Here is a 22,961-nt window from a genome sequence, read left to right as displayed (position 1 = left end):
CATGATCGCACTGGCCACCACGGACTCGTAGAACATCCTCAGCATCGTCCGGCAGATGTTAAAGGACCTCAGTCTCTTCAGGAAATAGAGACGGCTCTGACCCTTCTTGTAGATAGCCTCAGTGTTCTTTGACCAGTCCAGTTTATTGTCAATTCGTATCCCCAGGTATTTGTAATCCTCTGCCATGTCCACACTGACCCCCAGATGGAAACAGGGGTCACTGGTACCTTAGCTTTCCTCAGGTCTACCACCAGCTCCTTCGTCTTTTTCACATTAAGCTGCAGATAATTCTGCTCACGCCATCACCAGCATGTGATGTGAAATTTGTTAACTTAGCAGCAGCAGTCCAATACAATACATAATCTAGCAGAGAGAAAAAAAACATATAAAATAAAACATAATAAATAAGCAAGTAAACCAATTACGTATATTGAATAGATTATTAAAAAATGTGCAAAAACAGAAATACTGTACAGGTAACATACATCAAAGTTGCTGGTGAACGCAGCAGGCCAAGCAGCATCTATAGGAAGAGGCGCAGTCGACGTTTTTCAGGACTGTCCTGACGAAGGGTCTCGGCCTGAAACGTCGACTGCGCCTCTTCCTATAGATGCTGCTTGGCCTGCTGCGTTCACCAGCAACTTTGATGTATGTTACTTGAATTTCCAGCATCTGCAGAATTCCTGTTGTTATACTGTACAGGTAGTGTCCAAAGCTTCAAAGTCCATTTAGGAATTGGATGGCAGAGCGGGAGAAGCTGTTCCTGAATCGCTGAGTGTGTGCCTTCAGACTTCTGTATCTCCTTCCTCCTATCCCTCCTGTATTACCTGGGTTTTACACTTTTAAAACATTGAAATGCATCTGACTGTTTCAGTTACTCAGAAACACCGAAAAACTATTAAGAATATAATTGTTAAAACAATTGATCATAAGATTAATAAGAAGATTAAAAAATCAAAATATTTAAGAGCATGGAAAAGTGGTTAAACTGAACAGTTAACTAAACTATTCAATGAAATTACCGAAGCTTTACCAAGGGAAGGTAATACTCATTTTTATCAAATGAAATGAACGCGCTGTTGCTGTGCCAAATCTAAGCTGTCACAAATACTGTGGGATTTAGAATAAATGCTAGGGATTTGACACTGTTTTGCAAGTTGCTGCTGGATTGCAAGAATAGTCTGATGTTGAAATGCTGCTGTGAAAAGATTGACAAATTGTACTTGCTTGCTTGGACTTCCCAAATGGAATTACTTGCAGTTATAAGCAGAGATTTTGCCCATTAGTTTTTTTGTTCTTATTTTTGTCTGGCTTTGTTTTGCTCTCATACCTGTCACTCTTTTTCTGTTAATTAAGTTCTTTTTCTTGCTATTTTAACAGGTTTTCTGCTTCGGGTTTTGTTGTTTGCTGGCAATGCTTCAAGCTGATTAAACATGCATGCAGGCGTTTAGGCAGTTCGCACTGATCCAGGATGATATGTTAAGATGATTGCACTTAGAGCAAAAGATCTTGCATGTTAAATAAATGAAGGCAATTCCAGTGAAATGGGATACAATTTGTTTTCCACCTATCCTAAATTTTGACAATTTTTGCTACTTTCGATTAATATTGACAATTTGTCCTCTGAACTTGAATCTAACAAGAAGTTGTTGATACTGCGAACCTCTTAGCTACAAGTGGAAAGTGCACATTTCAATGTTGAAATGGCACCGTTCAAGTCAATGTCATAAACTGTTTATTTATTAATCCTCATCAGTTCTTTGGAGGAGAGGTAATGCTTCAGGCTTGTTGTTGGAAAAGTAAAACAGCATCCAATGCACTTTTTCCTTCATTGACTTCACCTACCTTAAGTGTGCCAAAGAATGAATAACTTAACGAAACATCTGGTCTCATACTTAATTTGAAAATATATTGGATACTTGATGTTTTAATTTACAATAATTCCTATATGAGCAAAACCATTTTGCCTTGCATTTTAGATTTCATGGGGTCGAATTTTCACCTTCAGTAAAAGTTGGGAAATGTATTTGAAGTATAATTAAAATTGCACAAATTGGATTATACTTCATGCTTTTACTCAGATTTATTCATATGATTGCAGACATTAAATTATCCATGAACTAGCAAAATTTAGCAGCACTTTTATTTACTTATTTTTAAAATAATTATTCTTGTTATTTAAGATAGCTGACTTTGCTTTACTAATATAATTGATTTGGGTTTGTCTTTTTTTTAAGAGTATCAATCTATTGGTTAAGAACAAACTGATTAAAAAGTCAACTAAAATAACTTTAGTTTTACTAATGCTCCAGTAAAATTAATTGTAACAGACAGAAACTCAATCCTGCAGGTGATTTTTTTCTTTTATCAAATATAAGCACAAACCAAATTTTCCGTCTTTGCAGTGTGGGACATATATACATTACCTATAACATTTACTAGCACATTTAGAAGCCTTATTGGCATTAAGGCTTTAATTGAGGTGCAGTTTCCATACCATGCAGTGATGCAGCATGCTAGGATGTTCTCTACTGCGCATCTGTAGAAGGTCATGAGTATAGATATGCATAGTCCAGCTCTCTTCAGCCTTCTCAGAAAGTAGAGGCATTGTTGTGCTTTCTTGATTGTGCAGTATGTTTTCTGGGACCATGAGACTGCAGGAACAGTTCATCTATAGATTAATTGAATGGTGGTGCAGGTGGAAAGGACTGAATGAGGATGAATTTCTCTGAACTTACAATATTCATTGTCTGTAAATCCTGAAATTACTTGTAAACCTAGAGATAAGGCAGGAGTTATTGTTTGGTGCATCTCTGCTTCGAAGAAGCTGAAACAGAACCTTCTGAAACCTCAGATTCTTCTGATACCCCACTACCTTTACAAGGTATCACAGGCTTCATTTCTTCTCAAAATCTCTTAGCAGCTTCAGTATCTCTCAGTCTCTCAGCCATATGTAGTCCAATTGTACAATCCCCTTGAGATCCACAAGTAGGTTTGCCCTTGTAGACCCAACATTTTAGCTTATCTTTGTCCCATGGAACTCATTTCTTCCAACATTTGCATTCATTTTCCAGTTTCTTCTCATCTACATCTGCAAGACATTTACAACCTCTGCCATTTTAAACTATTACTGGTATCCCAGTTTCAGCCAACTCATTTTCCCCTTTTATATCTGCCAACCAGAAGAGTTTATAAATCATCTCATTTCTAGAATTCAGGTGAATTTTAACACCGTTCATCTTCACATGTCTCCAACTTATTCATTGCCTCCACACATATCCACTGAGTAAAAGGTTTTGCAATGGGAACTTTGTCCTTTTGGGTAAAATGGAACATTTTCTCTCTCTGTCCTCCTAAGGAGCTATCTCTAAACTCATTTTCTGGAAGACTGATGATTATATTGTTACTGCTTTCTGTTCTTAACGTGACCTTGAAAATTGAGCTGCCACGGAAGTGTGGCAGTTAGTGTGGCGCTATTACATCTCAGGGTATCGGATTTCGGAGTTCAGTTCCAGCATCCTCTGTAAGATGTTTGTGCTTCTCTCCCATGACCATGTGGGTTTGCCCTGGATGCTGTGGTTTCTTCCCAGTTTATAGGTTGATTGGTCATTGTAAAATGTCCTGTGATTAGGCTAGGGTCGAATAGATGGGTTGCTGGGTGGTGTAGCTTGTTGGGTTGGAAGGACCTGCTCCGTGCTGAATCTCGAAATAAATAAATAAACAGTATAAATAAATATGTATCTTCCCTCGGATCCAATTTCTACTTTGCTTTCCCCTCATTAGAACAATCCATGACTTCCTAACCTTTTCTTATAGATATTGTCTGCCCAACTCAGTATCTTAGTATTCTATTTTATTTAATAAAATCCATAAAACAAATAGTCTCTTCTCTCTATTTAATCTTTGATATTTGAACTATTTCATTGGTAGGAGCATTATTTCTGACCATATTAAACACAGTAGTGCTGGTAAGTTTGTGAACCCTGAAGAATTTTCTTTTTTCTGCATTAATATGACCTAAGATGTGATCAGATCTTCACATAAGCCCTAATAATAGTTAAAGAGAACCCAATTAAATAAATAACACAAAAATATTATACTTGTTCATTTATTTATTGAGAAAAATGATCCAATATTACATGCATTTGTTTGAAAAAGTATGTGAACCTTTGCTTTCAGTAACTGGTGTGATCCACTTGTACAACAATAACTTAAACCAAACGTTTCCGGTAACTGTTGATCAGTCCTGCATTTTGACTTAGAGGGATTTTTGACCATCGCTCCTTTAAAAAAAACAGTTTTAACTCTGAGATTTTGGTGGGCTTCCTTGCATGAACTGCTTGCTTCAGGTCCTTCCACAGCATTCCTATAGGACTAAGGTTAGGACTTCGACTCGGCAAAACATGAATTTTCTTCTTTTTAAACCATTCTGTTGTTGATTTACTCTTCTCTTTTGGATCATTGTCTTGTTACATTATCCAATTTCTATTAACGTTCAGGTGATGGACTGCTCCTGTAAAATGTTTTGATACAATTTTGAATTCATTGTTCCCTCAACGATTGCAAGCTGTCCAGGCCCTGAGGCAGCAAAGGAGCCCCAAACCATGATGCTCCTTCCACCTTGCTTCACAGTTGGGATGAGGTTTTGGTGTTGGTGTGCAGTACCCTTTTCATAAATATTTATTTTAATCTGTCCAGCCCCCTTTTTCTCAGAATTTAAAACATCTTTTACAGTACTTCTGTCCTTTCCTCGTTCTGGTGAAAAGTCACAACCTGAAATATAAACAGTTTCTCTCTTTTCACACTTGCTGCCTGACCTGCTGGTATTTCCAGTAGTTTTGTTTTATTTTTAACAGGCCTCACTTTGTGAAAACTGTATCATGATTTTGAAACACCTTGGGGAGCAAAGATATTTCCATCTTTTACGACAGATTGTCTCTTTCGGATCTTGTCCCAATAACTACTTAATTTCTCAATATCTTGGTTTGCTGGAAGTATTTAATACCCAGAGAAAAAAAATCCACAAAGAAATTGTTTCCTTTCCTCATAAATTTCTGATGGCAATACTCAGAAATAGAGTATTTAATACAAATAAGATGTAAAGAAAACAGCCACTTCTGTCTCAGTAAGTTATAATATCAATTGTTTTTCATCATGCTAACTTTGGAAATTATCACCATTTTCAATGGGGGAAAAACAGTTTCTAAGATTGTTTTCACACTTTTGGATTAGCAAGCATTCACACTGAATTATTTAATAATGCTTTGAATGTGTAAGTTACTTTTTTCTATTTTTAATTAGGATTCTTGGCTTTTACAAAGGAATCTTGCCTCCCATCCTGGTTGAGACTCCTAAAAGGGCTGTGAAGGTAAGTGTAATGTATTTGACAGTAAATTGTAATGCTCCAGAAACTGTGAGGCTGAAGTTCCCATCATCAATACAGAAGAACCGTGGTAGAAAGTTACAAATCAAATGCACCCTAGACAATGTGAGCCAGTATTTTTCAGCAGAGAATACACTTAATCCACTGACATATAAGGAAGTATGGTCAAGAGGGAAAGTCCTTGGCTAGATGTTGCTTATCTCAAACCTGATAGGATGTTGATCAGAAAGCAAATTTCTGGAGGAGTGCCGCAGGTCAGGCAGCATCTGTGAAGATAATATGACCCTGTATATTCTCCCTTTGATCATGCAGGTTTCTCCTAGGTGCACCAGTTTCCTCCCATGACACAAAGACATGGTGGTTGTGAGTGATTCAGCAACTAAATTGTCCCTGTTTGTAGTGGGTGGTCAGAGAATCGGTTTTGTTACTGGGCAGTTGCTGGATAACAGATTGCAGGGAACTAAGTGAGAGAAAGGGATTGATAGGATTTCTCTGAAAAGTAGCATAGATTCACTGGGTTGAATGGTTTCCTACTATGTCACGAAGAAATTTGGAAGTATGAAAATGTAATGTTTTTAATTCATATGTAAAATAAAACAAAAGCTTTCACCTGTACAGTGCATTTTCATTCAAGTCAGCGTACCCAATCAAGTGAATGATACAGTACCACATAAATAGCATTCATAGCAAGAGGATTCGAGTACAGGAACATGGAGGTACTGCTGCAGTTGTACAAGGCCTTGGTGAGACCACACCTGGAGTATTGTGTGCAGTTTTGGTCCCCTACTCTGAGGAAAGACATTCTTGCCATAGAGGGAGTACAAAGAAGGTTCACCAGATTGATTCCTGGGATGGCAGGACTTTCATATGATGAAAGAGTGGATCAACTAGGCTTATACTCTCTGGAATTTAGAAGATTGAGGGGGGATCTGATAGAAATGTATAAAATTCTAAAGAAATTGGACAGACTAGATGCAGGAAGATTGTTCCCAATGTTGGGGAAGTCCAGAACGAGGAGTCACAGTTTGAGGATAAAGGGGAAGCCTTTTAGGAACCAAGATGAGGAAAAACTTCTTCACACAGAGTGGTGAATCTGTGGAATTCTCTGCCACAGGAAACAGTTGAGGCCAGTTCATTGGCTATATTTAAGATGGAGTTAGATATGGCCCTTGTGACTAAAGGGATCAGGGGGTATGGAGAGAAGGCATGTACAGGGTTCTGAGTTTCCAATGCTAAGATTCGAGGCGTCTCTATTTTTATAGATTCCTCAGTTACTTTTATACAACAGGATATTATCTCTGATCCGAATGGTAGATTTTTATTGGTTAGTGGTTTACTATTTAATAAAAAAGTAGTTTTGGTTAATGTTTATGCTCCTAATATGGATTGTCCGGAATTTTATAAATCATTGTTTGATCAGTTTCCGAATTTGAACGAGTTTTCATTGATTTGGGGCGGAGATCTTAATACCTGTTTATCTCCAGCTTTGGACCGTTCGGCTCCTTTACGGACTTTACCTAATAAATCTGCAAATTTGATTAATTTTTTCCTTTCTGATTCTGGGTCGACGGATATTTGACGTTTTCTGCATCCTCAGGAAAAAGATTTTTCCTTTTTTTCACATGTTCATCATTCCTATTCAAGAATTGATTATTTTTTTATTGATTCTCGTCTCATTCCTTCAGTGGTTAAATGTGATTATGATTCTATAACCATTTCGGATCATGCTCCACTTAAGCTTTCTATTAAAATTATGGCCAATATACCAAACAATAGACAATGGCGTTTTAATTCGCTGTTGCTTCAGGACTCGGACTTTGTTAATTTTATGAATGAACAGATTGAGCTTTTTTTATAATTAACCATACAGAAGATATTTCGGTTAACACTCTTTGGGACACTTTTAAAGCCTATATTCGGGGTCAGATTATTTCGTATTCCGTTGCTTTGAGGAAGAAACAGAAGCAGGAGGAGATGGCAATTGTGGACAAGATTAAAGAAATTGATAAGAAATATGTTATGGCTCCTTCTGAGGAGCTATACAAACAAAGAACTGAACTTCAAATGGAACACAGTTTACTACTCTCGTCCTCGATTGTAAACCAATTAAAGAAAACAAGAAGTGATTTTTATGTTCACAGTGATAAAATTGGCAAGCTGCTGGCTAATCAATTGAAATCTAATTATGTTAAATCTCAAATCAATCAGATTTATAACCAAAATGATCGATTGATATTGGATCATGTGGGGATTAATCAAACCTTTTGTGATTTTTATTCTTCTTTATATCAATCAGAGTCTCCTCGAGATTCTAAATATATGAATGATTTTCTAGATAAGTTAGACTTTCCTCAGATTTCACAGGATATGTCTTCTTTATTAGATACTTCCATTACAATGGATGAGATTAAGAATGTTATTTTTTCTATGAATCTGGGGAAAGCTCCTGGCCCTGATGGGTTTACCGTTGAATTTTATAAATGTTTTGCTTCTTTATTGATTCCCTGGCTCTATAAGGTTTTTGAGGCTTCTTTGAAACTTGGTAAACTTCCGGAATCTTTTAATAGAGCATCAATTTCTTTAATACTAAAGAAGGATAAAGACCCTGCTCAATGTGCATCTTATAGACCAATATCTTTATTAAATGTTGATTCTAAAGTCTTTTCTAAGTTATTAGCAAATAGACTAGAAAAAGTACTTCCTTCTATTATTTCGGAAGACCAAACGGGTTTTATTAAAGGTCGTTACTCTTTTTATAATATTCGTACATTGTTAAATATCGTTTATACTCCCTCACAAAATGTTCCTGAGTGTGTTATTTCTTTAGATGCCGAGAAAGCTTTTGATAGAGTAGAATGGCCTTATTTATTTAAGGTGCTTGAAATGTTTAATTTTAGCCTGAAATTTATATCCTGGATTAAACTGTTATATCACTCCCCTGTAGCCTCGGTTCGTACTAACTCTTTAAACTCACCTTTTTTTCCTCTCTTTCGTGGTACTCGACAAGGCTGTCCTCTTAGTCCCCTATTATTTGATATTGCATTAGAACCTCTTGCAATTGCTATTCGAGAATCTTCAAATATTACTGGGATAACTCGGGGATTAAAGTCCCATAAATTATCACTCTATGCTGATGATTTACTTTTATATATTTCTAATCCTGAGAGATCTATTCCTGCTGTTTTAGAGTTATTAGCACAATTTGGTCTTTTCTCAGGTTATAAATTAAATCTTAGTAAGAGTGAACTTTTTCCGATTAATAAACATCTTCCCTTATATTATAAATTTCCATTTAAATTGATTAATAATTACCTTTCATATCTTGGGATTAAAATTACTTGTAAACATAAAGATTTATTTAAGACTAACTTTTTACCATTAATAGACCATATTACTCAACTTTCATCTAAATGGTTTCCTTTATATTTAACTTTGATTGGTCGTATTAATGCAGTTAAGATGTTTTTTTTGCCAAAATTTTTATATGTGTTTCAGGCATTACCAATTTTCGTTCCTAAATCTTTTTTTGATAAAGTCGACTCTAAAATTTCTTCATTTATTTGGCAGAATAAGAATCCGAGACTGGGTAAAATACATTTACAGAAAGCTAAGAGAGATGGAGGTTTAGCATTACCTAACTTTAGATTTTATTATTGGGCTATTAATATTCGACATATGAAATTTTGGTTACTTGACCGGGATATACTATCTATTCCTAAATGGGTAGCATTGGAATTACAATCTGTTCAGGGTTATACACTTGGTTCTATTTTAGGTTCATCTCTTCCTTTTGATTCGAAACGCCTTAAGCAGGTCTCTAACCCGATCGTTAAATATGCTTTGCGTATTTGGTTTCAATTCAGAAAATTTTTTGATCTTAATCAATTCGGGTTAGCGATTCCTATTTTAGGTAACATTTTTTCCTCCCTCTTTTACGGATCGCGCTTTTCAAACTTGGAAGACTAAGGGTATTTTACGGTTTTTGGATTTATTTTTAGATGGTTCCCTTATGTCTTTTGAACAATTATCTAATAAATATAACCTATCAAGAATACATTTTTTTAGATATTTACAAGTTAGAAATTTTCTAAGTACTATACTTCCTTCCTTTCCAATGCTTCCTCCTATATATATTTTAGATTCGATAATTAACCTTAATCCATGTCAGAAAGGTGCATCGGCTATGATTTATAATATTATTATGAAACTCAGGAAAGCTCCATTTGATAAGATTAGGGTAGATTGGGAACAGGAATTGGGGCTTACCATTTCTGTGGATGATTGGGGGCAGATTTTACAATTAGTTAATACTTCCTCTATTTGTGCTAAACATTCCCTAATTCAATTTAAAGTGGTGCATAGAGCACATATGTCCAAAGATAAGTTAGCGCGTTTTTACTCGCATATTAATCCTTTCTGTGATAGATGTTCGGGGCAGATAGCCTCTTTAACTCACATGTTTTGGTCTTGCCCTACTTTGGAAACTTTTTGGAGAGATATTTTCAATATTATTTCTAAGGTATTAAATATAGATATCTCTCCTCACCCTATTACTGCTATCTTTGGACTACCTAAAATTTCTAGTAATCTTTCCCCTTCAGCCCGTAGAATGATTGCATTTCTTACTTTAATGGCGAAAAGATGTATTTTACAACATTGGAAAGAGCTTAATGCTCCAACTACCTTTTTTTGGTTTTCTCAGACGATTTTATGTTTGAATCTGGAGAAAATTAGAAGTAACCTTTATGATTCTTCATTTAAATTTGAACAGATTTGGGGACCTTTTATTCGATATTTTCATTTAATGTAATATTTACCCTTCTTGTTTTTTTTCACTGTTTTAATGGAGGTCGGGATTGAGGACGTGATTTTAAGTTTAACTCTGTTTGGTTTCAAGTTAGCCCATTGCTTTGCTTTGCTTTTAGTTAGTTGCACGGTGGGTTTTTTTTGGGGGGGTTTTTTTTTCTTTTTTTCCATTGATATATATAAAATCTAGTATACTATTATGTTATCTTGGTTTCTTATGCTTAAATTACATTGTTTGTAGTATTTTCTTTTTGGTATTGTTATCTTTTGGAATTTTATTATACTTTAACATTGTATTAATGTTTATATGGCTTACCTTTTTTGTATACTTACTCAATAAAAAGATTTAAAAAGAAAGAAAGAAAGAAAAGGGTTCTGAGTTGAATAATCAGCCATGATCGTACTGAGTGGCGATGCAGTCTCAAAGGGCCGAATGGCCTACTCCTGCACCTATTTTCTATGTTTCTACATTGGAAAACCAAAGGCCTCAGCTCAATATATTTATGCTGTTCCCCATTGTTCCGTGCAGTGGTCAGATGCACTGGTGTGTTCTGTACTGCTGCACTGCAATGTGCATGCACAGAAGTCTGGTATTAGCTAGATGTTGAAATTGTACCTCGCTAAACCCAGTATGCCAATATAATGTTTGTTGAATGTGGAGGATCACTTGCTCTAAGTTAAATGCATTCTGTAAATTTGGAGGACAGGCCAGAGTGCATAGAGTCCAGATTAACCAATTGTGCTGTAGGATAATTATGTTCTTTCAAGTTAATGCTGGATTATCCGAAAGACATCTGTAATTAATTAAGGCAGAATTTCAAAATATTGATGTTTCTCCAAACAAATTACTGGGTGTCCTTAGAAGGACAGAACATCTGGTATCCCCTAACAAAAAAATTCCAGTTGAACATTCACTTTACCAAAATGTACCTGGTTTTAAAGTATTGGGTTATTTGTTAGCATGTGATGTTTATATTGGAAGCTGCCTCTACCTTTGAAGAAACGTCAGCCTTATCAGTTTCTGACTTGATATATTCCTTTTGGATCAGTGTTTTTTTCAATCAGTGTGTCACTGCTGTAAAGTGAAGGGGAGCAATGTATGCTACAGTTTGAAACTCATCATTAATCAGAAAGGTCATATTGCTTAATATATTTCACCTGATAGCTAGCCCATGGAAAGTAAAATAAATGCAATAGTTGAAAGATGTTCTATGTCCTGCAACTATGAAATACTTATACTCATAAATAAATATATATTATAAAAGTTTTTTATTGGAAAACTGTAGAACTCGGGAGTCATGTTTTTGCGATCAGTAAATTGAAATTTCAACTACTATGTGAACTAGATTTATAGAGTCATAGAGACATTAAAAAGTACAGCACAGAAACAGGCCCTTCAGCTCATCTAATCCATGCCAAACCATTCAAATTGCCGACTCCCATTGACCTGCACCAGGACCATAGCCCCCTATGCCCCTACCATCTATGTACCTATCCAAACTTCTGAATTGTTGAAATTGAGCTCATATGCACCACTTGCGTTGGCAGCTCATTCTACACTCACACGACCCTCTGAGTGAAGAAATTTCCCCTCATGTTCCCTTAAACTTTTCACCTTCCATCCTTAACCCATGACCTCTAGTTGCAGTCCCACACAACCTCAGTGAAAAACTTTCACTTACCCTATTTATACCCCTCATAATTTTGCAAAACTCTATCAAAGCTCCTCTAAGTCCTAACCTATTCAATCTTTCTTTATATCTCAGCTCCTACAGAACAGGCAACATCCTTGTAAATTTTCTCTGTACCCTTTCAACCTATTTACATCGTCCCTGGAGGTAGTTGACCAAAACAGCACACAGTACTCCAAATTAGGCCTCACCAATACCTATACAACTTCAACAAAACATCCCATCTCTTGTACTCAGTATTTTGATATATGAAGGCGAATATGCCAAAGGCTTTCTTTACAACCCTATCAACCTGTGACACCACTTTCAATTCATTCTGAACCTGTATTCTCTGATCTCTTTGCTCTTCCACACTCCTCAGTACCCTACCATTCATTGTGTAAGACCTGTCCTGGTTGGTCCTACAGAAGTGCAACACCTCACACTTGTCTGCATTAAATTCCATCTGCCATTTTTCAGCCCACTTTTCCAGCTGGTCCAGATCCCACTGCAAGCATGATAGCCTTCCTCATTGTCCACTATACCCCCAATCTTGGTGTCATCCACAAATTTGCTGATCCATCCAGTTAACCACATTATCATCCAAATCGACAATATAGATGACAAACAACAATGGACCTAGCACCAATCCCTGTGGTACTCCACTAATCACAGGCCTCCAGTCAGAGAGGCAACCATGTACTACCACTTGCCCACAAAGCAAATGTCTAATCCAGTTTACTACCTCATCTTGAATACCAAGCGACTGAACCTTCTTGGCCAACCTCCCATGTGGGACCTTGTCAAATGTTTTACTGAAGTCCACGTAGACAAAATCCACTGCCCAGAACTGATGAAAGGTCTTGACCCGAAATGTTGACGATACCTTTTTCCATAGATGCTGCCTGTCCTGCTGAGTTCCTCCAGCATTTTGTTGCTTTTAAATATTGCTTTTAGGGCACCTGCAGTTTCTGCACTAGCCTCCCACAGGGTCCGAGGGAACACCTTAGTTTGCCTCAAGGCAGCAAGCACCCTTCCTCTGTAATCTGTATAGGTCCATAACCTCACTGCTGCATTGCCTCATATCTGTAGACATTGCATCCATCTCCCAAGTAAATACAGATGCAAATAATCCATTTAAGACCTCCCCCCATCTCTTTCAGCTTCACGCGTAGATTACTACTTTGATCTTCCAGAGGACCAATTCTGTCCATTGCTATCCTTTTGCTCTTAATATATCTACAGAAGCCCTTAGGATTCTCCTTCACCTTGTCTGCTAGGGCAACCTTGTGCCTTCTTTTAGCCCTCCTGATTTCCTTCTTAAGTGTTCTCTTGCATTTTTTATACTCTGTAAGCGACCTATTTATTCCTACCTGCCTATACCAGCTGTGAACCTCCTTTTTTTCTTAACCAGGGCCTCAATATCTCTTGAAAACCAAGGTTTCCTACACCTGTTATCATTACCTTTTATTCTGACAGATGCTCACAAGCTCTGTACTCTCAAAATTTCACTTTTGAAGGCCTCCCACTTACCAAGTACATTTTTGCCAGAAAACAGCCTGTCCCAATCCACACACTTGTCAGATCTCTTCTGATACCATCAAAATTGGCCTTTCTCCAATTTAGAATCTCAACCCGTGGACCAGGCCTAAGTTTTTGCATATTTACTTTGAAACTAATGGCATTGTGATCACAAGATGCAATGTGTTCCCCTACACAAACTTTTGTTACCTGTCTTGTCTTGTTCCCTAATAATAGATCAAGTATTATGCACTCCCTCGTTGGGACTTCTACATACTGATTAAGGAAACTTTCCTCTACACATTTGACAAACACTATTCCATTTAGTCCTTCTACAATATGGTTGGCCCAGGTAAATATGTGGAAAGTTAAGGTTACCTATTATAACAACCTTATGCTTCTTGCAACAGCATGATAACAGTCTAATAAATTAAATTTCCAGTTTAGAATGGACATGCTCAGGCAGGCACTATGTAATCATCTGTTAGAGGTTAGCACTTAGGCATGAGAAAAGGAATAAATCTATGTAAAGGCCCTGAGCAATTCGGTGGCAGGATTCAATTGCTCAGTTCCATCTGCCATAAAATGTGTTATATCTGTTCTGACATGTTCCTGTGATCGGTGTTTAGTGTTTACAGATATATATCATAACAAAATAAAAGTTTCAGCCAACAGGAATTTTTTATTGCTGCTATCAGTTGTAAATGCTGCCATTGGAGCAATTTAGTGAGGCATATGCCTTTACAATTCATAATGACCAATGTGTACGTAAGGCTTAATTTATCAGTTTGAGTTGTTTTAGTATTTTCTGAAAGAGTACTAACATATCATTATCAAATCAGAAAAGCTTGTGATATTAATTCCCCATGTGAGTATCATGTTTTCAATGCCAAGTTTCCTTATGTGCAGCTAATTCAGGTCCCCATGGATGCATTTGGGCAATTTGCTGTCCAATCACAGAGCAAAGTCCAACTCCTCGTTGCAGCCAGAAAGCAGCAAATCACAGAATGTTTGCTATGAAGTCGATGTAAAGGAAAGTGAGGTTCTTTGAGAAAGACCTGTGGGTATTAAGGGAGGAATGTCATCCATACATACTTGGCCAGGATACTCACAAGGAGGGCAGAAGGTGGTTGACTCAGAGTGACACCTAGTGCATAGTGCATAGTAAATAGGAAAAACAGGATTACAGTAGACATATCACACAGTTCTACAGCACTCTTATTTACTACTCACTTATACTTTTGCTGACCATGACACACATTCACACTCATTGACACACACATTTCCACAATCTGCATTTCTGTCACACAAGCCGCCTCCATATACATACATTTCACTCTCTTTCATTCATATACGTACACCCACATTGTGCTCTGTCTCTCTCTCCCTCTCACTCTTACACATACACATGCGTAATCACCCTCTATTTCACTCACATGTGCATGTATTTGCTCTCTCACTTGCAATTACACACACACACCAGAGTCTTTTTTTCTTATGCATATAAACACCAACAAACATGTATGCCCTGCTTTCATCCCCACAAATACTAATATGCTCATAAATAAACCCCATAAATCTAAAATGCTGTAATGTGCATAATGTGTTTCATAAGGCATTGGTCATAAAGCATTTGGAGTATTATGAGCAGTTTTGGGCCATTTACCTGAGAAAAGATTTGCTGGCATCGGAAACGGTCAAGAGGAAGTTCACGAGAATTATTCTGGGAATGAAAGGGTTAATGTATGAGGAACATTTGATGGCTCTGGGACTGTCCTTGCTGGAGTTTAGAAGAATGAAGAGGGATCTCATTGAAACCTATTGAGTATTGAAAGGCCTTGATAGGGTAGATGTAGAGAGGATATTTCCCACAGTGGGTGATTCCAGGACCAGAGGGCATAGCCTCAGAATAAAGGAATATCCATTTAGCACACAGATGAGGAGGAATTTCTTTAGCAAGAGGGTGGTGAATCTGTAGAATTCATTGCCACAGACAGCTGTGGAGGCCAAGTCATTGAGTATATGAGTATCATTGAGTATAATGTATCATTTCTTAATGCATGCATTCCTAAATGACAATAAAAGGGGACTACATTTCTTCATATTTAAAGTGGAGGTTAATATGTTCGTTCTTAGTCGGGTCATCTAAGGTTACAAGGAGAATGCAGGAGAATGGGGTTGAGTGGGATAATTAATCAGCCATGATGGAATGATGGAGCTGACTCGATGGGCCAAGTGGCCTAATTATGCTCCTATGTCATATGGTCTTATCAAATATTAACCCATCACTGTGATTGATTGAATTTAAACACTTTTGTCAACCTGTCTGATAAAAGTTGGTTTCGTTAGAGCTTTTCATACATTTTTCTTAAACTTTTGTCTTTGTTGGGTTTGAGGAAACAAACATTATTTACTCCCAGCATAATTACTGCCGTTCTTGGAGGAAGTGGATTTGGAGCAATGGCAGTCACAGTAAAATGTGAGAGGAGGGGTGGAATGTCATGATAAAGATGATGCCTGACTCTACCCATCACCACCTTGCATATCGGCATCATGAAGGATGAGCAAGACAGGTGGAGCATGCGGCTTCGGCTGTTTATGGGAAAAGAATATTTATAGATCAAGACCAAGTTCATTGTCTATTTGTCAGCAATGGCTCCGGTTCTTCGGCACACACTTTAGACAGAGACTCCTTCCTAGCAGCCATCTCAGAACACTATCATTTTACATGCCAACAGAGTCTTCACAAAATCTTCCAATTCCACACTAGCCAGCTTCAATGAGCAGGTCACCTTGTTCACGTCAGAAAATGGCACTCTGCTCTGAACTATGTCATGGCAGGAGACTACCAGACATCCTGATAGAATGTAACTCATTTACAGACTCTTAGGAATCCAGGGCTTTCGATGCTCAAAATGAAGAAAGGTTATATGGAATGGCACTGAGCATTTCAAATCCATACATTGGGTGTGCACAAGAAGTCAGTATAAACAAAAGAAGAAAAACACTATCTCCTACCTGACCCACTTACCCATCCATCTCTTCAAGAACCATCTACCCCAACTGTGGCAGAATCTACAGCTCCAAATTAACTTATTTGTCCACCTCAGAACCCCCAGGTTAGGAGTAAAGGCAAATTGCCTCAGCTGTAAGAGAGTGCCCATGAAGGAAGAACGCACAGTAATCTCAAATTCAGTGGGTCACATGTTAAATGAATCTCACAGATGTAATTATTTTGAAGGAGTTTGACTAGTGATTTCAGGATACTCTACTGAGGAATCGAATGCAGACTGAGAACATATTTTTGTGATGAACCATGTTATTGGATTGAGTGTCATGCAGGCATGAGCAATAGGAGCTCACATACCTTGGGTGATTTCCTTGGCATGGGTGAAATATTGGAGCTGCTTGACTGCATCAGCACTTGAGGGAAGATGTCTCTGCTTACAATAGCATTCAGCTGATTTGTACTTCATCCTCTCTTATATGGAGGAGGAATCAGAATGTATTACGAAGAAATCAGAAAAGTTGGGCTTCATAAGAATATGATGGTCTTTAATGTTACTGTGATTGCACAGTCAGCCATTACTACCCTCCTGTGCTGAACAATACATTCTGTTTCTGCTCATGGCAATTCAACCAATTGTGCTGCATTCCGCATTCAGGACAAAGTATGTAAACCAGCAGAAATACTGTGCAATAGACAGAGCTGAGAGAGCTCACAGCCAGAAGATCACATTGAAGCTCTGCAGTTCTGTCTTGTCTGGTCAGTCCATCTGACTGCACTTCACCAGATGGGTGATTACATAGCCAACAGAAGGGAGAGACTCTAAAGTTGCCCTCCTTCTCAATGATATCAGGGGCTAGCATGTTAATTCTGAAGGAAAGCTTATCTTTCTGCTCTTGGCCCTGCTCCTGCAATGCCAATTCGTTTAGTGACTCGTCTCCAAGCTGAATTACATCATCTCTTTTTGAAGCATACAGGAATGATATAAAATCTTTGCATCTATTGTACTGATATGGATTCCACCTTTTTGGACAAACATTAATCCCATTTTCTCAAAATTGATGGCATTATCTAGTACTATCATCGTGATGCAGTAGCTCTCAAAGTAGTGCACTCAGATGGATATAGGGTTAGTGCGACACTATTACAGTTCAAGGCACTTGAGTTCAGAGTTCAGTTCCGATGTCACCTGTAAGGAATCTATATGTTCTCCCCATGGAATATGTGGGTTTTCCCTGGGTATTCTGGTTTTCTTCCACAGTCCAAAGACATACTAGTTAGTAGGTTCATTGTAAATTGTCCCATGATTAGGCTAGGGTTAAATCAGGGATGGGCACGTGGCCAAGTGGTTAAGGCATTTGACTAGCAACCTGAAGGTTGTGAGTTCGAGCCCCGGCCGAGGCAGCGTGTTGTGTCCTTGAGCAAGGCACTTAACTACACAGTGCTCTGCGACGACACTATTGCCAAGCTGTACTGGTCCTTGCCCTTCCCTTGAACAACATCGGTGCCGTGGAGAGGGGAGATTTGCAGCATGGGCAACTGCCGGTCTTCCATACAACCTTGCCCAGGCCTGCGCCCTGGAGAGTGAAGACTTTCTAGGCACAGATCCATGGTCTTGCAAGACTAATGAATGCCTTAAAAAAAAAGTCAGGGGTTGCTGGACAGTATGACACGAAGAGCCAGAAGGGTTGTATCTCTAAATAAAATTTTTAAATATTCAATATACCTACATATGGCAGAAGGCTTCTATGTCATGGATAACAGGATAAAGCAGTGGCACTATGGTTAAGTTACCAGCCAGATAATCTGAATGTCTAGAGCTATGGACTTGAGAACCCTTTTGTCCCTTTGTATATCAATGCTCCTAAGGTCCTTTTTAAATTAATTTTACAAATTCTCCTCACTTAAATACTGTACACTAAAACAATCTGTCAATATTGTGAAGGTTAAAATCTCTCTCTATTACAACCCTATTGATTTTACACCTTTCTGCTATCTGCATCCATATTGGTCTTCTAATTCCTATTAACTATTGGGATGTTAGTATAACCCCATCAAAGCGACTCCCCCCTTTCTTATTCCTAAATTCTATCCATACACCCTCATTGGCTGATCTCGCTAGAATATCTCCTCCACCATAATCGTTGGATACACTTCTCGAGCTAGTAGGAATGACCCAGTGGAGGTGCAGTGGTATACAGTTTGAAATGGAGTATCCCTGGAAGTGCTCAACATCAACTTGAGGCACTGTGAAGTTTCGTGACATCAGATTAAACATGAGCAAGGATACCCAATTACTACTGGCTGTACTCCCTCAGTTTATCAATCAGTGCTCCTTCATATTCAACAACAATTCAAAGAAACACTAAAAACAGTTAGGGAACGGAATATAAATTGGATGGTGGACTTCATTACCCATCACCAAGAGTAAGATGGTAGCATAGTCTGAGCTTGTCGAGCTTTGAAAGGACATAAATTCCAAACTGGGTCTGTGGCAAGTAGAGAGTGATCCTGCTCGAGCTGGTCCTTGCCAATCTAGCATTAGTAAAAGTTACCACAAGATAATTATCCTTCAAAGCCAAAGTGCCGCCTTCATGCTGAGGGTCTCTAACAAAAGCATTATATAGCAGTATATTCATAATTCACTCAGAACAGATCTAGCAGCTCGAAAATCACATGCTGCATGATTTGGCCCATTGTATAATTTTTGGTTTGCTTTCTTATGCACTAGATGGAAAGCACTTCTGTCTTAACTTGATTGTCCCTGAGTCTGCTATAAAATGGAATTGTAGTGTAAATCACTAGTCCTGTCCCTTCCTGTCTACCCTTCAGTATAGTATTGTGCCAAGCTAGCTGGACTTCCACCATGCAGATAAAAAATTTCTAATAATAGGAATCATTGGTTAGTTGTATATAGAACTAGCATTATATAGCATATTTTTTATTCTTTCTCAGGAGAACACAAAGTGATTGACAGCTAATTAAGTTGTTTTGATATGCAATCACTGTTGAAATAGCATCAGTATTACCTAAGCACCTTATTGGATTCCATGCTATCACTCCATGTCTTTTTTACTGCATAAAAATTGTCATTTATTCATTAAATCGAATGGAATAAGTCATAGTGATCATATCACAGTTACCAGTTCATTCACCAACCTTTGAAATGCTCTGTTACCTTAGACTAATTCCCTTCTTAATGATACACACTAATTGACATGTTTAAAAAGCAGCTGAATTGATTACTTACTGAGAAGAAGGGAGTAAGGTACACAGTTATCTGGAAAAGCAGTGCTAGTGTAGAAAGGATGGAGTGGGTTGAAAAAGTTAGGTTGGACAACAGAGTTTAAAGGACAAGCTCTTTTGTTTGGCTCACTGTGTGGAAAATTTGGAGCTAATTTGATTTTGTGTTAATTTGAAATATATACCTGATTACCTGTCTGTCACTGTTTGATCAAGAATGACTTTTTATGTTGAACTCTTTCTTTTAAAAATACTTCTATTGAAAAATGTGGCTCAGGTACCTTACATTGTTCAGAAAGTGGCTTGTAATTATTGATGTCTCTTCAATTGTGTCTTTTTTGAGATTAAAACTACCATTATCATCCCTACTTATTCCCTTCAATTCCCTTCAGTAATTAATTTTGAAATGTTATTTTGTGCAACTAAAGAACACACAGCTGTATTTATATCTGATTCATGTTACTTGCTTCTTTTTGAAAATGGAACATTATGGCCCTTATTCTTAGAAGTTTTAAGACCATAAGATATAGGAGCAGAAGTAGGTCATTCGGCCCATTGAGTCTGCTCCGCCGTTCAATCATGGGCTGATCCAATTCTTCCAGTTATCCCCACTCCCCTGCTTTCACCCCATACCCTTTGATACCCTGGCTAATCAAGAACCTATCTATCTCTGCCTGGCTTAGGCCTATCTTCTCATGTGCCTCCAGGTACTCCATAATCTCATCCCTAACAATCGATTCCAACAACTTCCCAACTACTCATGTCAGGTTAACAGGTCTATAGTTTCCTTTCTGCTGCCTCCCACCCTTCTTAAATAGCGGAGTAACATTTGCAATTTTCCAGTCATCTAGTACAATGCCAGAATCTATCGATTCTTCAAAGATCATCGTTAATGCCTCCGCGATCTCTCCAGCTACTTCCTTCAGAACCCGAGGGTGCATTCCATCAGGTCCAGGAGATTTATCCACCCTCAGACTATTAAGCTTCCTAAGCACCTTCTCAGTCGTAATTTTCACTGCACAAACTTCACTTCCCTGACACTCTTGAATGTCCGGTATACTGCAGACGTCTTCTACTGTGAAGACCTGATGCAAAATATGCATTCAGTTCCTCTGCCATCTCTGCATCTCTCATTACAATATATCCAGCGTCATTTTGTGTTGGTCCTATATGTACCCTCGACTCTCTTTTACCCCTTATATACTTAAGAAAGCTTTTCTTTTCATTTTGTGGGCATTCATTTAATGCATTTACTTTTGCCTTTGATTGAAAATGAATTGAACAGCACAATGGCATTTGCTGAAGAGGTCAACACATTTGGTTATCTTATTTGAACTAATGATTATATCATTATGGTTTGGTTTCTAGTTTTTGACTTTTGAGCAATATAAGAAGATATTAGGCTATGCTTCGCTGCCAACTGGTGTGGTAAGTACAAATTATAGCTCCTTTGATTGGCATTACATCTAGTTAAACTGGTGATAAACTTTCACATAGCAGTCACTTTCCTAAAGATGTCGATAAAATGTGAACAATTTATTGTTACAATGTTCCACAATAAATGGTTCTTTAATGCAACACATGGCTTCACTTATTTTTTTCCCCAATTTTGGTTAACTGTCATTTTCCTTATAAAGACTTAAATAACTTATTTTTATAATTTGAGGTTACATGTTATGGTCAACCAAATCTCCATATACTATTAAGTTTTATAAGTTTAACTCACTGTAAATTTGTTCATGAGCTGTCATTCATCACAGGGTTTAGTGCCTTTGTCTTCTTGCATTCCTGCTGTCAACTTCCTGTTTACCTGTGCTTGTGTATTTAGGTGTTGAACAGAGTTAGTTAAGGATGAACTTGTTAGGGAAGCGTACTCAGTGGCTAACTTGTACAAAGTCAAAAGTTTAGTGTTAAAATTGTTGCTGACTGGCAGATCAACAGACTTCTAGACAGGCATCATGGAAAGCTGTCCAGTTTATGAAAACCCAGGGTATGAGGCATGATTATTTGGAAGGGATTAGGGGCATGTTGTTGCAGGAGTTTTTAAAAGTTACATGTAAATAACAAAATAAGTGGCTTCATAATATTGGAAATCTGGAATTTTGAACTGGTTTTCATTTCTTTCAGTAGAATTTCACTCTTGATATCTTTGTCAGTTGATCTTAACTGATGTTGTCAGAGCTACATAATTAAAGAGATATAAATCAAACTAAGCTAACATTCTTTATTATTATTGTTACTTGGGATAATGTGAGAAATAATACGCAAAGGCTCTGATACTCTAAAGTTGTTTTAAGGCTTTAATTTGAAATTCCTGATATTGATCCCAGTGTTGAGAAATCACTTTAAAAATATATAAAGGTCTTTAATGAACTTGGGTCTCAATTTTAGCAGATGTGTGCATTTATGTAATATATATTATTCAAAACTTTCCAGTGCCAAAACTATAGTCCTGTAAGTGGCCAAAAATATAACTGGTATAAACTATAATGAATAAAAAAAATTTCAAATCAGAAAGAAATGCTTTGGCCAGGTGATTAACTGTGTAGCCTAAAACCCCCTGTTTGATGGTGAGGGAAACTGATTGTGCTTTTACTTCCTGGAGCAATGCAAGAAGTGCTGTTTTGTTTGCTACTTAAGGGCACTTATGCTTTTGGATAGTGATACAGCATTGGTGATTGTACGTCATGTATGATAATGACTGAAATTGTGTGTGGGAGAGTTTTGAAAGTGGAAAAGTTGTTGCACTGGGCCATTTCCACTCTCTTGACCTCAGAAATCTGGGTCCAGTGATATGAACAAGCATCACAAACTGGGATCTTCCTAGGTTGCAGCGGATGACCATGACATCTTCTGTGCCTTGTCATGCCCTTTGCTCTCCATGGAGTAGTGCAGTACTGCCCTCCTGGCTGTCGGATTTCACTATAGATCTCATCCACCCAATCTGCCAGAGCTGACTTTGCATGCTAGGACAGGCATGTCCCTATCTCACCAGGGTATTAGGCCATTGGCTACCCTCATCTGATTTAGCCTGCTTGTTGAAGCTGTATACTGGTGTGTGGCTGCTGTTGCATGCAAGCAGCTACTGGAGCCACAAGTGAGAGCTGAGTGGCCAATGGGGACCAAAGGTGAGTGAGCTGCCCCAGAATGGATACAACAAGCCCCGACACCAGAATTGCTACCTCTCCCTGAATATCCTATACACCCTGATACGGCATTAATATAGATATAGCAGTTAAATATGGAAGACAGCACAGCATAAGGAAACACGAGAAAATCTGCAGATGCTGGAAATTCAAGCAACACACACAAAATGCTGGTGGAACGCAGC

The 22,961-nt window shown here is 37.9% G+C and overlaps 1 protein-coding gene across 8 annotated transcripts in view; it reads left to right on the top strand.

The window, feature by feature from the left end:
- slc25a21 (solute carrier family 25 member 21) overlaps positions 1-22,961 on the top strand; it is a 455,579-nt gene that overhangs the window by 403,471 nt on the left and 29,147 nt on the right. For 7 of the 8 annotated variants that reach the window (XM_063049977.1, XM_063050023.1, XM_063049993.1 and 4 more), the window contains 2 exons: positions 5,302-5,368; positions 20,999-21,058. In XM_063049977.1, coding sequence (XP_062906047.1) covers positions 5,302-5,368; positions 20,999-21,058 — 127 coding nt within the window. The remainder of the gene's footprint in view (positions 1-5,301; positions 5,369-20,998; positions 21,059-22,961) is intronic. The other variant, XM_063050003.1, reaches the window with a different exon arrangement.

The sequence above is a fragment of the Mobula hypostoma genome, chromosome 1 (assembly GCF_963921235.1).
Source record: "Mobula hypostoma chromosome 1, sMobHyp1.1, whole genome shotgun sequence".
Lineage (NCBI taxonomy): Eukaryota > Metazoa > Chordata > Chondrichthyes > Myliobatiformes > Myliobatidae > Mobula > Mobula hypostoma.
This window is presented reverse-complemented; position numbering and strand designations above follow the sequence as displayed.